The sequence below is a fragment of the Eptesicus fuscus genome, chromosome 16 (assembly GCF_027574615.1).
Source record: "Eptesicus fuscus isolate TK198812 chromosome 16, DD_ASM_mEF_20220401, whole genome shotgun sequence".
NCBI classification, from domain to species: Eukaryota; Metazoa; Chordata; class Mammalia; order Chiroptera; family Vespertilionidae; genus Eptesicus; species Eptesicus fuscus.
Window position 1 is genome coordinate 17,872,711 of NC_072488.1, and position 15,959 is coordinate 17,888,669.

Here is a 15,959-nt window from a genome sequence, read left to right on the forward strand (position 1 = left end):
TCTTCTGGTGCTCAGAGCACTGTTGCAGCGACTGGAGAAGGTGTGGGATATTAACAACCCCTGGTGCCCAGCTTGCAGGACGCTCTCTCAGGCACGCCCTCCCGTTTCTTTACGTAGCTGGGTCAGAAACAAGCAAACTGGCACCGTGATTCTGGATTCTTTAAAAGGACTCTTCCCCTACCAAGACCTTCCTGGGATAGCAGCAGTGCAAAGGCTCTTAGCCAACTCTTGGTCGTTACTCTTTAAGGACTGTAAGCGCAATGTTGGTTTCTAAATGCTCTGATTCAGGGTGGTATCGAATGTGTCTCCGTCTGGCGTTCATGAGTTTGACATCACTTCTTCCTTATACAATTGCCCCAAAAAGTAATAGGACCAGTTCTGAGGTTACATATTCATAGATGGGACTGAAAGCAAACCCAGATCCGCTTACGATGATGATATCAGAGTTTTGCTAGAAAGTTTATAGTTGCATATTTCTGTCATAATGTTATTCTTAACCGAAATCTAATATAGGTAGATGGCCTAACACGGCGGGAAACCGAACACTAAAACGTCGAGAGAATGATGGAAGGAGGTAGTGATGTATGACTTCAGGTAAAGCGTTAGGAGATGGCTGCTTACACGTCTGCGACTCGCCCGCAGTGGCTGCAGTGACCTGGGGCAGCGGCCGGAGCACCCCTAACACACGCATCTCACCCTCAGAGGCTTGTACAATGTCTTCCAGTGTGTATTTGAAAAGGAAGTCAATACTTATTTGCTAAATATAATAACTGTAGGGTTAGAAGGTTGTTTTTTTAATTTAGACTTCTGTCTACCTTTACTCTATTACCGTGAGTGTTGTTGTGTTCTGCCTGATCGATAGAGAGGGAATGGAATAGTTCCAGAGCAAATGGACGCTTTTCATGAATACACGTTTGTTGAGTTTTTATTTTTTCTGTGAGAGTTGTTGAGTTCTTTTCTCTGTTTTAATATTAAATATGGAGGGAATTAGAATTTGAAATGTGCATTCTTCCCAATTGCTTCCATGTCATGTGCATCATAAATGAATGGGGAAAATACTAAATTTAGAGGCACCACGTGATTTTTGGCTTCTTGCATTCTACCACTTCTTCTGGGGCCCGGAGGACACCCAGTAGGACTTGTTTTACTTAAAATGTTTCCAGGGCAGCATTGTGGGACCAGTGCCTACGCCACAGCCCTTCTGTGTACGTTTTTTTCATTTGTTAAACTGAGCAAAAGCTGTTGTCCTGCATGTTGTAGGGAAAGACTGAACGTGTTTCCTCCCCCGGAGAACTGCGCTGCCGGACGCCTGGGACCGTGTACCTGGCCGACACAGCCGCTTGGATAAAACGTGGGGCTGTTCTCAGGGCTGAGGTTCTGATCCTCAGGCAACCAGTTAATTTTTCCTTTTCTTTCTGGCCACAGATCATAATCCTAATCCCATCCAGTAATCAGAATATGTGCCCCCGAATAGCACATACATCACTATTAACTCTCTTTAACAAATCCCTAAACTTCGAAGTAAAATTCCATACTGCCCTGTGGTTATTATGAATTTCCGGTGTCAATGTAGTCTGTCCAAGTGTATATTTTTCCATAATATATTTTTGAAGGCAGAAGTTTCTCATAAACCCCGATGTCAGTAAAGAATACAAGGTTTTGGTCTCTGTAGGTAAGGCATTTGCTACAGCGCTGGACTTTCAGAATCCACCCCGATCCTCACTCTCATGACTCTAGAACGGCGATTTCCAACCTTTTTCTCTCACAGCGCACATAAACTAGTTACTAAAATTCTGGGGCACACCAAAAAAAATTTTTTTGGCCTATCTGACCAAAAAAATAGGTATAATTTTGATTCATTGACACTGGGTAGCTATCGTTCTGCCGGCTGTTGTAATTGTATTTGACAATCTAAGGGGAAAGAGGTCCGTGCCCTCGGGGAAATGGTCAGGTATTGCATGTTTTAAAACACTGGCGGCGCCGGATGAATGCTGTAGGGTGCCATCCTGACTCCTTCCTCGATGGAATAATCTGTGGTGTGGTATCTTTAAATGTGGCAGGTCCTCTGCTCACTCTCTCTCTCTCGCGCTCTCTCTCTCTCTCTCTCTCTCTCTCTCTCTCTCTCTCTCGTATTGGTGGTTAGAATAATTTCGACAAAACCTTGGCAGTCCTGTGGCTAAAGGCTGAAATAGAATCATTATTTTGTGTGGCCGGTAAGTGCAGTGATAAAAGAGAAAACTACATGGGTTTCAAAGCCGAAGGTGTTTATGGCCCTTCTAAAGAGAATGCAGGAACGCAGTATCACTGTCTTTAGTCCACTATTGACCTAAAACTGGCCTAAACTTAAGCTACTTTTTGATGTTTAACGTTCTCTGTCAGAAAGGATGCTTTCATCCTTGAAGGAAATTGGAAATGTGACGGCTTTGGGACGTTCACATAAAGTTTCAGGGAGAGGGTCTCCAGACTGCGCCCTGCCTCCTTCAGATGAACTCCCACGGGGAGGATGCTGAGCAGAGCATCTCTTTAAAAAGTCATCGTTGCCTGTGAGCTCTGGAGAGCTGAGTCACAGGCCCCTTTTAGACGACGGATGGGAATTTAGAACTCTTGATCTTAGCGGTGGCCGCGGAAACCTTATTTTGGTCTCCCTTCCATGGTAACGGGGGCAGAAACTTGAGAAGACAGTGTGGACTAATGGATAGAGTGTTGGACAGGAGGTCGGGAACCTCTGTGCTGTTCTATTCCCAGCCTGCTCCTGGGTTGCTATGTAAACTCTCTGCACCTCATATTTTCCACTTGTGAAAACATAGGTAGAGACAGTCTGTACTTAGCTCTTTAAAAAATATTGTGAGAACCAGCGTGCGCTGAAGACGTTCAGAGTATCTTTGGGTTGGAAAGAGGCTCCATAAATATGTGAGTGTCTCTCTTCCCTTTGACAACCCTCTCAGCACCGCCTGGCGTGACATAAACTGCCCCTCCCCCTGCACGGACGGCGAAGCAGGAGCCAGGACAGAGGCCAAGAGTGTGTGACCTCGGAGCCAGGACGCCTGGGCTTGAATCGTGGGTCCATCACGTACTAACTCTGTGACCTTGGGCAAGCCAGGGTACTAGATGCTCTCATCTGTGAAATGGGACACGTGATGGCACCATCTCACTGGAACGTGAGGAGGCTCGAAGGCATTAAATGAAGAGCTCTGGAAACATCATTGCAGACGCACAGGACGCTGTATTCTTACTGCCCAGATCAGTTCTTTCTTGTTTACACGGCAGGGAAGGTGAAGCATCGCCCGACCTTGGGTTTTTTCCTGTGTATCTCTTCCCAGGTGGCTGCTCACGCTTCTTCCCAAAGGCTTGTAGCTCACTCTGCCACACGCTGAAGCCGAGGCCCCGAGTAGAAGCTCCTAGGCCCTGTTACCCGTTGTGCCATCTCTAATAGCTGAAGGACTGTCGCATGAAAGATGGAAGAAATCTAGATGTTTCAAGCTATTCTCAGACATCTCTGAGTTCGTTGAAAAAAAAAAAAGCTAATATTTCAGAAATGTTGCAAAATGGAGAGTGAGGTCATTGGCAGTTGGAAGCAGTGTCTTGATTATTATAAAAAAGTAAACTCAGAAAACATCAGGAAGAAGGAGGAAGCAGTTAACAGTTTAACTGGAGTTCACTTTACCCTCCTGCCTGCTTCCCATAGTGGTGGCCCTCAGAGAGGGATTGTGTGAGGGCACCCAAAAATGCGGAAGTTGCTCAGACGTAAAGAAACAGAGCTTTTGGGTTGTCAGAAATCTAAATTAAAAACTTGCTTTTTCAGAGGTTAAAGACGATGTTTTATTGAGTTGTACAGTTGAAGCCTGTATGATTTGTGAACCAATGTCACCTCTAAATTCAATTTAAAAAAAGACATTATGAAAGTATAAAAGTTTAGGATTTGATGAAAATGGATTCGTTTTTTTGTTAATTTACTGCGCTGTGGAATTTCAAAGACTGAATAGCATCTAAGAGATAATCTTCTGTTTCACTGATTTTTTCCCCTCTCTTTTTATGATTAGAACCAACCTACATCACAATTGACCCACCAGCGTGCGGGGAGCTATCCAACTGCACCCTGACAGAGAAGGACTGCGTTTACGGTTTCAAACTTGACCACAATGGCTGTCGAACTTGTCAGTGCAAAAGCAGTAAGTACACGGGAGACAGGTTTCTGGTTTTTTTCTGAGCCTGGTTGGATATTGTCAAAGCACATTATGTGATTGATTATCTTTGGCCGTTCACGACATCCTCTGAGCAACCTGAAAGAAGAAGAAAAAATTGTACTGAACACAGACAGATACACAGTCATGCGGGGGGGCGGGGGGGGGGATAGAAAGGCCAAAATGCTGCTGCTTTATTCTGTTTTTCTGTTTTTCATCTTCATTTCTGTGTCTTCAGATGCATCCTGGGTACCGCCCTCAGAGCCCTGAGCACATCTTTCTAACCTCCCCGTTGCTCTCCCTCTAGCATCACCGTGCTGGGCCACCCAGTGACAAGGGGGTCGCCCACACGGGGTGTCACACTCCGTCATGACCCTTAGGATGTGCTTCTCAGTGTGGTCCCAGCTCACTTCCATGTGGGGTCCAGTCACGTCCCCGAGCGAGACCTCTGACGCTTGGTAGAGTCTGTTAACGTTTCCTCCACACACAAAACCGATCGCCCTTCACGTTTCAAATGATTATGGATTCCCCCAATTCCTCAATACCTTCAGTGCCCTCAGCCGCTCCCCAGGTGATCGCGTTCCTAGAACTTCCTGGGTCCATTCCATCCTTTGACCCCCTTAGGGTATGTCCTTGTCCTTATAGAAACGTGGGGCCCAGAAACACACAAAATGCTCCGGAATCTGGCCTGGTCGGTGCAGCTCCAGTGGCCTGAGTTGGCGTTCACTCTCATCACATACTGTTCCCTCACACTAGGGCAGTGGTCGGCAAACTCATTAGTCAACAGAGCCAAATATCAACAGTACAACTATTGAAATTTTTTTGGGGAGCCGAATTTTTTAAACTTAAACTTCTTCTAACGCCACTTCTTCAACATAGACTCGCCCAGGCCGTGGCATTTTGTGGAAGAGCCACACTCAAGGGGCCAAAGAGCCGCCTGTGGCTCGCGAGCCACGGTTTGCCGACCACGGCACTAGGGCATAAGCAGCTGGAGCTCCAGCGGCTTTCCTTACATCAGCTGCTGCTAGGTGGTTCTCATCTGCTCTGTATTTGAACATTTGTTGTTGTTTTTCTTTAATGACATAAATACAAGGCCACATTTGACAAGAAATCCTGAGAGTTTCAAGCCATTGTCCAACTAGTTGGGATGTTTTTTTAGTCTTGGTCATCTGATCGAATACCTCAGTGCCTCCAGCTTAGATTCAGTGAGCATCACTCACATGTCCTCCTCCAAAACACTGCACTAAAATTCAGTTGTGCAGAGCGAAGGGCACGTTCCTGTCGCTCTATAAAGACCTTCCTGCAAAACGACCCAGGTCCCTGATTTCAGCGGACGACACATCGCCTCTATCTCCACGCGGAAGTCTCGAAACGCACGACCAGGATCTTATCTGAAATCAGAGTCCCTGGTCTCGGAAGCATTCCTTTGCTGGAAACCCCATTTTAAACAGAAAATGAAGTCAGGGGGGCCTGGCAGCTCCTTCCTGAACCTATGCTGGCTCCTGGTGGCCAGGCCTTTCTCTTCTAAATGTCACAAACCACACGTTTAACCATTCTTCCTGCAGAATTCCCCATTGTGAATGTCAGGCTGAGTTTCTGTAGTTCTAGAATCCTCTGTCTTTTTTTGAACGGACCTTTGGGCTTCCTTTCGTTTTCTGAACTCTCCCTCCATTCCCTCTGATCTCTCCTAAACACAGACCAGCGTCTGTAATCAGCAGGTTCTCTGGGCCTCCGGGGATAATTACCCCCGGCTCAGAGACTTGGGATTCCTTAATGCAGGTGGAGGCTCACCTTCTGATTTAGCCACTGCCTCGGGCTTTCTGCGCCTCTTTGCCTTGAGCTCCAGCGGCTTTCCTTACATCAGCTGCTGCTAGGTGGTTCTCATACTTTCCGTTGTGAGGATACTTGGATGCTCAGATACAAAGTAGGAGTTGAGTAATTCGGTTTTCTTAATTGCAGGTTGCCACTCTGCCAGCCTGGTGGAGTTGGTGCTAAAATGGAGTTGATAGAACTGTGGTTGTGACTATGGTATTGCCATCTGTAAATTTCCCAGAAGCCTCCAGTCATCGGGGCCACACCTCTCTGCCTGCTGTAGCCAAACCCGCTGCCTTAGGGAGCTGCCTGGGCAGCGCGCCTGTTTGTTTAAATGGCCAACTTTGTTTTTTGACAAGCAGGTGATCAGCGATTGTATCGTGAAGCCTTTATATTTTAATCCTTCTTATCTCTCTTGAGCGACACATCCTTTCGGATCGTGGGAGGGGACCGACATTTTTTTCTGAACGTTTTGAAGTCTAAAAATACAGATGTCATTGTGCTTCGTCACCCCACCTACCGCCTTAGTCACCTGGGCTTTTCTGTCAGGAGCGTCTGGTCCCCGGGGTCGTGCTTACGTAAGACCCCGCCACTCCACAATGAGCCCTTTGTAGTGACGTCCAAAGAGGCGTTTCCCCCAGTTGTCATCAAAGCGAGTCAACAGCGTCTCTGGCTTTTTGCAGATTGAGACCATTAGGAACCTTCTGCTCTGCCTGCCTCGCGTTAGTGCTGCATGCTGGCTTCCCAAAAGGACTATCTGCTCCTCCGTTTCATTAACACGTAGAAAGGTAGATGTAAGGGAGACGGTTGCATTTTATCTTTTTTGTTAGTTTGTTTGTTTTACATCTAAATCTTCACTCGCCGCGCATTCTTTGCAAATTTTACCTATTTCTCTCCTCCCTCTCTCTTCCTTTGCCTGATATAGACAACTCCTGCCGAGCTCTAGGTTCTGGAGCAGGTGTTCAAGCCGTAAAGATGAATGAACTGAAAGGCCTGCCCTGAGCAAAAAAATCAGTACCTGACACACTATTGAAATAGCATTTCAAGCCAATTCTATTAGGAGGACACTTCGGTCCCGTGAGAATCCAGTCTCAACTTGTTTACACCAGAGTAGGGCAGTAGCTGGCCCCTCTCCCAGCCCACGCTCGGGGCTCGGCACGCGGCAGATGTTGGTTTGTGAATGAGCAGGGAGCCATTAGAACTAGGGATGCCACTGGACATCTTGCTTGTCTGTGGACTCGCCGTTCTCACCACGTATCCATTTCATCGACCTGGATTAGTCTTTTGCCCTCTCACTCACTGCCACCGTCCGTTTACCTAAAGATAGAACTAACCACCACGTGGAATTTGTCAGTCTGACCTTAGCGTCAGAAGTCTAGTCCTAGAGCATTCTGCCCCCACCCCTCCCAGCAGCAATCCTGATTATTCGACATGTTTGAAAGCCACACCTTGGGGAGGCGAGTCGGGTGTAACCGTAGGCCAGGTCCTTGGCTGTCAGATTCTTGTGGTTGTATGCACCCCGCACTCCCCCCAGGCTCTGGCCTCTGAGTGATCACAGCAAGTGGCCTTCCTTACTTCCCGGGGCCTCTGTGCCCTCCCTCCCTATCTGTGAAGGCCTAACTAATGGGTTACTTTGAGGACTAAGGGAACGCATGCAGTGCTAGTGTTACTCACCGACATGGCACTCATTTCCTCTGCCCCGTGGCTGTTGTATAGCATCCATTTCTGAGTCAGCCCAAGCAAGCTGACGTGGACAGCCCCCAGCTTCCCCGCTTTGTTCCAGCACCAGCCTGCCTCCGGTCCTTCCTGTCTCTGAGGACACTCACACACAACTTTCCGTGTAAACCCTCGAATACTTTCCTTCTCTTACCCAGTTTTAGGAAAAAAGCAAGTTCCTTGTAGTGAAGGGTGGCATGAGTGTGTTCTTTTTCCCGTTGCAGCCACCTGATAAGTAATGATTTTTGTCTAAATTTCTCCCACGTGTTGTTTTTCTGCATCCCACCACAAGGCTGTTCATGTGCACTGGTCCTCACTGTTGATGCCTAAGCTTTCTGTTAGGGATCATGCCTTGTGTACTAGTATATAGGCTGCTGGCATCAAGGTTTCCTAGAGTAAGAGGAGCACCGAGTAAATATTTCTGTCCTGTTCATTGGTTTGTTGTTCACTCATTCATTTTTTTTCTTCCATTCATCTCGCATTTGTTGAGTGCCTACTGTGTGCCAAGCACTAGGGATACGAAAAAGATAAAAATGGACCTTATCTTGACTACTGTTGGTAATATTGGTAATATGCTAATATGTTGTAATGATATTGCACCATAATCAAGCATATTATAGACAGTTACTTCTTTATTTATTTATTTTAATTAAAGTATTACATATAGTAGTACATATATCTCCTTTTTTTTCCCCCATTGACCTTCCCCCAGCCTCCCCTACCCCCTTTTGCATGCCCTCATCCCACTCCCACCCCCAGTGTCTTGTGTCCATTGGCTGTGCTTATATGCATGCATACAAGTCCTTCGGTTGATCTCTTTCCCCTCCTCCCCAACACTCCCCAGCCTTCCCGCTGTAATTTGACCGTCTGTTCGATGCTTTACTGCCTCTGTATCTATCTTTTTGTTCATCAGGTTATAATGTTCTTTATTTTCCGTAAATGAGTGAGATCATGTGGTATTTTTCTTTCATTGCCTGGCTTATTTCACTTAACATAATGCTCTCCAGTTCCATCCATGCTGCTGCAAATGGTAAGAATTCCTTCTTTTTTATAGCAGCGTAGTATTCCATTGTGTAGATGCACCATAGTTTTCTAATCCACTCATCTGCTGATGGGCATTTAGGCTGTTTCCAAATCTTAGCTATGGTGAATTGTGCTGCTATGAACATAGGGGTGCATATATCCTTTCTGACTGGTGTTTTTGTTTTCTTGGGATACATTCCTAGAAGTGGGATTACTGGGTCAAATGGGAGTTCCATTTTTAGTTTTTTTGAGGAAACTCCATACTGTTCTCCACAGTGACTGCACCAGTCTGCATTCCCACCAGCAGTGCACGAGGGTTCCTTTTTCTCCACATCCTCGCCAGCACTTGTCGTTTGTTGATTTGTTGATGATTGCCATTCTGACAGGTGTGAGATGGTACCAAATTGTCTAGACAGTTACTTCTAAGATTGAAATCAAACCCGAGTAGAAACATGTCCTTCAGAGTCCACTGCAGGGATGGCAGAGGATTCTTTCCTTTGAACCTCTAACAAATACCCTTCTTTTAACACCGCTAAGCGAAGTAATACATCAAGAGTGCACACAGAGAAATTTACCCCTGACTTACGTTCTCAAGGACATCTATAATAATAAAAGCATAATATGCTAATTAGGCCGGACAGCCGAACAACCTTCCAGACGAAGCTGTGGTGGCGGGGGCCAAGGCAGAGGCGGTTAGGGGCGATCAGGCAAGCAGGCGAGCAGTTAGGGGTGATCAGGCAGGCAGGCAGAGTGGTTAGGGGCAATTGGTCAAGCAGGCAGAAGGGTTAGGGGCGATCAGGCAAGCAGGCAGAAGGGTTAGTGGCGATCAGGCAGGCAGGCAGTGCAGTTAGGGGCGATCAGGCAGGCAGGCAAGTGGTTGGGGTGATCAGGTAGGCAGGCAGAGAACTTAGGGGCAATCAGGCAGGCAGGCGAGCGTTTAGGAGCCAGCGGTCCCAGATTACGAGAGGGATATCTGACTGCCGGTTTAGGCCTGATCCCGCATGGGGCCTAAACTGGCAGTTGGACATCCCCAGAGGGGTCCCAGATTGCGAGAGGGTGCAGGCCAGGCTGAAGGACCCTCCCCACCCCCATTCATGAATTTCATGCACCAGGCCTCTAGTATTTAAAATAAAAACGGGGTGGGAAATATTTAGGAAAGTTCAGGGGCAAAATTAGGTCCTTTGGATAAGCTGCTAATAACAGTAGTGGTGACACTATTAATAACACTGCTTTTTAACTAGAAATGTTTGTGCTGTCAGCTTAAGCTCACTAGAACTATATGCTCAGGTGACATCTATATGAATCAGATGCCATTCATCTTTTGGCATCTTATTTTCTAGGTCTTTAAAAATCAAGTGGATTTGCTGGAATATTTACAACTTCCCCACTTTTAACATGCTGCAATTCTAGGAATTCATAATGCTTTTAATCTAGAAACGGATGCAAACATAGAAAATGAATGGTGGTAGCAGGGAGAAAAAGCCTTCGTATTTTTTATAGCTTATCTATCAGAATCAGGCATCTACAGAAGGTTGCAGCATCCAGTATTTGGGAGGCGGGCTCCCATGTTTATTGCGTGTAACTGAGCAAACACTTAAGGCCAGGGTTGGAGCCCCCGATGACAGTGGTGCATTTCTCCCATAGTTTCAGGAACTTTCTGTTGCACGTAACGGACCTAGCAGGTTGGTGGGCATTGCCCGTGCCCAGGGTGAGGTATGTAGCAGCGAAGTGCAGCGAAACTGGGGGCACCGTCACCTTGTGCCCTCGTGTGAGTTACACGGTGTTCACGTGGAATAACGTGTGAACCATGCTCCCTGCAGTGGGGCCGCGAATTGGCCCTGGGAGCAAAGACCTCTTTTTCTACAGAGGAAACAGAGTTTGTTATGTAGCTGCTATCGACCAGCCCTACGCACAGGCCTTGTACTTGGCCATGATTTACACCTTTCCCTTCAATGCCGAGCTCCCCCTCCGGGTTAGAAAGCCCTTACAGATCACAGGGAAGTCATATAATGCTGAACACGAAGCCACCATTCTTTGTGGGGTCGCCTCCCGTGAGGTCCTAAAGCTTTTCAGACAGACGTATACACCCCCCACCCATCTGTGAATAAGATGCTTCTCATCTCTTCCTTCTGCTCTTTATGTAAATGTTTGCCTCGATGGCATATTTCTCTTTTTAAAAGTCCATAATGATTACGTGGACCTAGGACTGCCTTCCTGGCCGTCTTGAATGTTCTGAGTCTCTGAGCTACAAAGGTGGCATTTTGAGATGTTTAACAAGTGCCAGTATTTTGGAAAGTTTTCAATCCTATTAAAGTAAGTTTTCTCATTCCGTTATTTTTTTTTTTTTTCTGTGAATATGGCCGGCCTGGATGAGAGTGGAAGAGTAGATAGCAAGGACATTGATTGATGGGTCCCTTCTGCCAGTGCGTGCTGCACACTCACTCCGGGCTGCACACCGGGCCGGCGCCGGGGCTGTGTGAAAAAGGGAACTAGGTGCCTGTCCGTCGGCCCCTCCCGTGGGGAGCAGACCCCAGCGTGCTGGTGGCACAGCGTCTGCTGTCCACTTGAGCGGAAGGAGTAGCCATGGCTTGAAATTCTCTCCCTTTGCAAAGCAGAGGTGGTTGAGGTCAGAATTAGTTTTTTATGCAATGTTTTTAACTTGGCGTTTTCCTCAAGGGTGAAGCCCATTCTAGATTAGGGCCTACAAAAATACTCCTCTTTTAAAGGACTAGAAAAATAAAGGCACGAAGGTGACCAGACTCCGAAGTTTCACGGAATTTAATGCCCAGGGAGGTTGGCTCTGGGAAGTTCTCAGAGGGCTTTTAACTCGTCTAGTTCCCATATAATCACCGCGGTGTCGTGACTGAAAAATGCTTGTAACGGAAACGTGGGCTCCCAGCTTGGGTCTCCGTGTCAGAAAGACGTGTGGCTGTGAGGTCTTCTCCCTCCGTCTCCGTTCCCTTCCTGCGGGAATGGGGGAGGGTTGAAAAGTGATGGCCTTGCAGGTTACATAATTACAAATTTTTAAGGGAGGCCTTTAGAATGTGGCTTTTAAGGATGCGAATTAGTAATTAGTTGTTTCGCAGTGTAATACAGACCCACGAGTCTGTATTAAACACATGTAACGAAAGGTTTATGATCGTGACAAAGTAGAAAATTATACCGTAAATCACATTTTCCTTTTTAAAAGATAGCAAGTTAAACATTCGTGTATCGCCAGCTAAGATGCATGAAAGATGCTGCCGTAAAACACTTAGGTAAAAACATGAGCTCATTTCACCTATTAATTGTAGTTTAGGTTTAATTTTAGAGTAGAAGATTTGTGTGTGGAAGGCACTAATGTGCTCTGTTTTTCCTAGTAATGTGTGCATTATTTACCATATTTAGGCTTAAAGGATGTCCAGATACAATAAAGATTAATTTATTATTTCATCGATAAATCGTCTCTGCTTCCCATCTTACTGATCCATGCAGAACCATAATCAAACGCCCCCAGACGTGTGCCACCGCTCAGATTCCCCAGTCAGTTCAGACAGGTCTCAGCTTGCTTCGTTCCATCACCAGGCCTGTTTTTTTTACCTTTACATTTATATTCTCTGTAGTATGCTGTTAATCCTTGTATCATACCTTTTACAGCCTTTTTAGAAGACTTCTGCTAAGCGAATATCTGTAGTAGTTTCTCCTGCCAATCACCATTGCCCCCCCCCCCCCTCCCTTCTAAACGAAGTTAAAACTGACCAATAGGGACACTTGGAACATTTCAGACAGCGCAGAGTTAACCCTTAATCTGGATAGTCCTTTGGCACGCGTCTATTTTAGTCATTATTTAACTGAGTGTATCCAAATACCTGGATGTTCATCAGCAGTGGAGAAGAACAGCTAAGTGCAGTATTTTTTCTAATATATTTTATTGATTTTTTACAGAGAGGAAGAGAGAGGGATAGAGAGTTAGAAACATCGATGAGAGAGAAACATCGATCAGTTGCCTCCTGCACACCCCCCACTGGGGACGTGCCTGCAACCAAGGTACATGCCCTTGACCGGAATCAAACCTGGGACCTTTCAGTCCGCAGGCCGATGCTCTATCCACTGAGCCAAACCGGTTTTGGCAGCTAAGTGCAATATTTTGTCAGATTGTAAAGAAAAGGGTCTATAATAGGGTACGCTTCAGTCCATAATAGGCAGGATTGTGTGATAACTTGTCAGAGTAAATGTGTGACTATTTAAGAACGTGCATGATGACGGCCATACAGTAGCAACAAAATATATAATGAAATTTTAGGTGTAAGTTTCTAATTCTCACATTTGACCAATGAACGGTAATCAGTAGTGTGAGGCGATTAATAAAATCAAATTTTCATGAAAATATTTGCTCATAGTTTTTTTTTTCCGCACGGCACACAGGATTCACCAGCCTGTTCTTCAGCGCCCGATGAGGATACACTTCAGAAATCTGGCTTTCAGGGTTGGGCTTCATTTTGTCTATACAGGCATTCCCCGGGTTACGTCGGGCTCGACGTACGTCGTTTCGTGGTTACGTCGCCATCTCCCATTTATTTATATAAACAAAAAGTTCCGTCATTTCGACGTATGAACATATGTGCTTTCTGTTTTTTATTATTTACTTCCCAGAAGTAAAAGCCGGGAATTGTTATCTTTCTTTTAAATTGTGGTACTGTTTCACTTCATTACTGCCGTGTGTGTGTCCACGTGGGTGACGCAGGTGCTTGTGTAGGTGGGTCCCACTTCCGGCGGAAAGCGCGTTACGTCACGCACAGGAACGGCGCTCGCACGTAGCGCGAGGACCGGCTGTGTGAGTGCCCGAGCGTGGGGCCGCGTGGTGGTGGCCACGGCGCAGCACGCCCCGTGGATCAGCCCTTCCTGCCGCGGGGGCGGGGCGGGGCGGAGCCGTGTGCGGAGGGCGGGAGGGCGGGGCGGCCTCGGTGGAAGGACCCGTGTCTGTCTCCGCAGGGCAGGAGCTGTGCCGGGGCCTCCTGCGCGGCTGCACCTTGGCCTGCCCCTTCGGCTTCCTGACGGACGCCCACAGCTGCGAGATCTGCCGCTGCCGCCCCCGGCCCAAGAAGTGCAGGCCCACCTCCTGCGACAGGAGCTGCCCGTTTGGATACCTGTACGTATTCCTGGAGGCGGACGCCCTGCTCTGAGTGGTGTGGGACTTGGTGACGCGTCTGTGCGTGCCTGTGTGTGTGGGCGGTTCTGTGTCTGCGCGTGAATGGCTGCGGACCCAGTCAGAACGTCTGTGCTGGTGGTGTCAGGTGGATCGGGAGGGGGGCTAGCCTGGGGTCCCCCCCCAGATGAGAGTCACGTTCACTCTTCCCTTTTATGAAGGCGTCCTTGTGAGGACGCTGCCCCGGGGGCCTGTGACGGGCGACCTCTCCCTGGCACGGCCCGTGGGCACCGCAGGGGGTGGGGTGGCCGTGAGCCCCGGGGCTGGACAGCTGTCCCGGGCACTCAGTTGTGATGGCTGGTTTAACCCATCCGGGAGGTCGGCTGACGGGAACCCGTCGGCACTACCGAGCACCCGCACCTGCCATGCCTCCGTAGCTGACCTTGGTACTAGTCTACAGTTCATGATGTTTTTTCTCTTTCTATAGCAGATTTTGTGACTTTTCTTGAACCTGAGGATCGTGACTTGTAGTTTCAAATACTTTTTGATTGAGCCGAACCCCATGCAGTCAGCTTATTCCAGGGCAGGGGAGGTAGACCCTTCACGGTCTAGACCCATTTGTTCTCTCGTGTCTGCCTGGGCCTCTGTTTCTGCCTTTATATCAAGTTGGTCCCTTTAAAAGTTTCCTTTCAGAATGTTACCTGATCATCTTTCCTAGGTTCCCTTCCGCTTAGTCTTTCTCCCTTTTTAATTTGATATGTTTATACGGTACTACTACTAAGGGACTTAGAGCCTTCATATCTTGCCCATCTTATTTAACGTCATCATTTTTCTTCTCCTTGGAAATTCTAGCTTAGCAAGGAGGTGAGGAACCTTAGTTCTCAATTTAATTGCATGAGTTGGGAACACTCTTCTTAAAAATTCCCCGAGTAAACGCATCATCATTGTTCTCAGTCCTGAAGTGTGAATCCGATACCAACAATAGGCAAGGCATTCCTTAGCTTCGCTGCTAATGTCGAGTTATAGTCGCTGCAGCCACTTGGTGCAGGGTTAGGACAGTTCAGGGTCAAGGCTGCGTTCGAGCCGAGCCTTCGTCCTAGAGGATTAGAGGCGTCCCTTGGTCTTCCTGTCGGTCAGCACATCCGGGGGGACCACGATGACCACCGTGGGAGGGAGGAGCCGGCCGTGGATGAATAAGTGAGTGAGCAAACAAACCAGTTAAAGCCGTGACAGGCCTTGAAAATGACACAGTGTATGACAGGAATATGAATAATTCATTTAATTCGTTGTCCTCACTGTGGGAAAGGAAGCAAGGAGACCGTTTCGCCCCGTAAATCGCCGTTTAATTGTCCCTTGGGCAGGGGTAAGCCAGGGGGTGTACCCCGGTTTGCCCATAGGGCAGGGGTAAGCCAGGGGGTGTACCCCGGTTTGCCCATAGGGCAGGGGTAAGCCAGGGGGTGTACCCCGGTTTGCCCATAGGGCTGTCTTGTTGTAGAGCCCCTTCCTTGGCCCAAGATGAGAACGGGAATTTTTTTTTTTTTAAGTTGAACACTACTTAGGGCTAATTGGGATGAACCCCGAGGGTAAATAGGGTAACTCCTGTAGATGAGGTGTTGGGCCTGAAGGCAGAGTGGGGGAGCTCCTTCTGTGACAGTCAGTATCCTCCTCTTTTTCAGAAAAAAAGAAAGGAATTATTGGTGAGAATTATTTGCCCAGAAAACTCTCCACTGAAACTGTGTGATAATACTGATAAACATATACTCATGTATTTAACACTCATCTTTCCAGTCGGCACAGACGTAGGCGCTCTAGCTTATTAAGGGAAGAAGCGTTTCTCGACCTTTCCCTTCGCCCCACGTGCTTCTGCCACACCCACGGGCGGCACACCTCCCCGCGGGTGCTCCTGCCTAAGAGCAGCTCCTGGACACGGGCTGCCGGGTCTCAGGGCTCCTGTTCCCAGTCAGCGCTGGTGTCACTTCCCAGCTCCGCGGAGCCTTCACGCCTCCCGCCTTCCACAAGTGTCCATAAGTGGATCTCGCGTTACAGTTTTGCTGCAGCTTCTCAGGGACCGTGCTCGTGGGAGGAAGCCCGTGGCCCTGGTC

General features: G+C 47.7%; 1 protein-coding gene across 3 annotated transcripts in view; it reads left to right on the top strand.

The window, feature by feature from the left end:
• CRIM1 (cysteine rich transmembrane BMP regulator 1) overlaps positions 1 to 15,959 on the top strand; it is a 176,605-nt gene that overhangs the window by 129,760 nt on the left and 30,886 nt on the right. For all 3 annotated transcript variants that reach the window (XR_008558443.1, XM_054727815.1, XM_054727814.1), the window contains exons 8-9: positions 4,041 to 4,169; positions 13,704 to 13,860. Coding sequence is in view for 2 of the 3 variants with exons in the window: in XM_054727815.1 (XP_054583790.1) it covers positions 4,041 to 4,169; positions 13,704 to 13,860 (286 nt within the window). In the remaining variant the exon portion in view is untranslated. The remainder of the gene's footprint in view (positions 1 to 4,040; positions 4,170 to 13,703; positions 13,861 to 15,959) is intronic.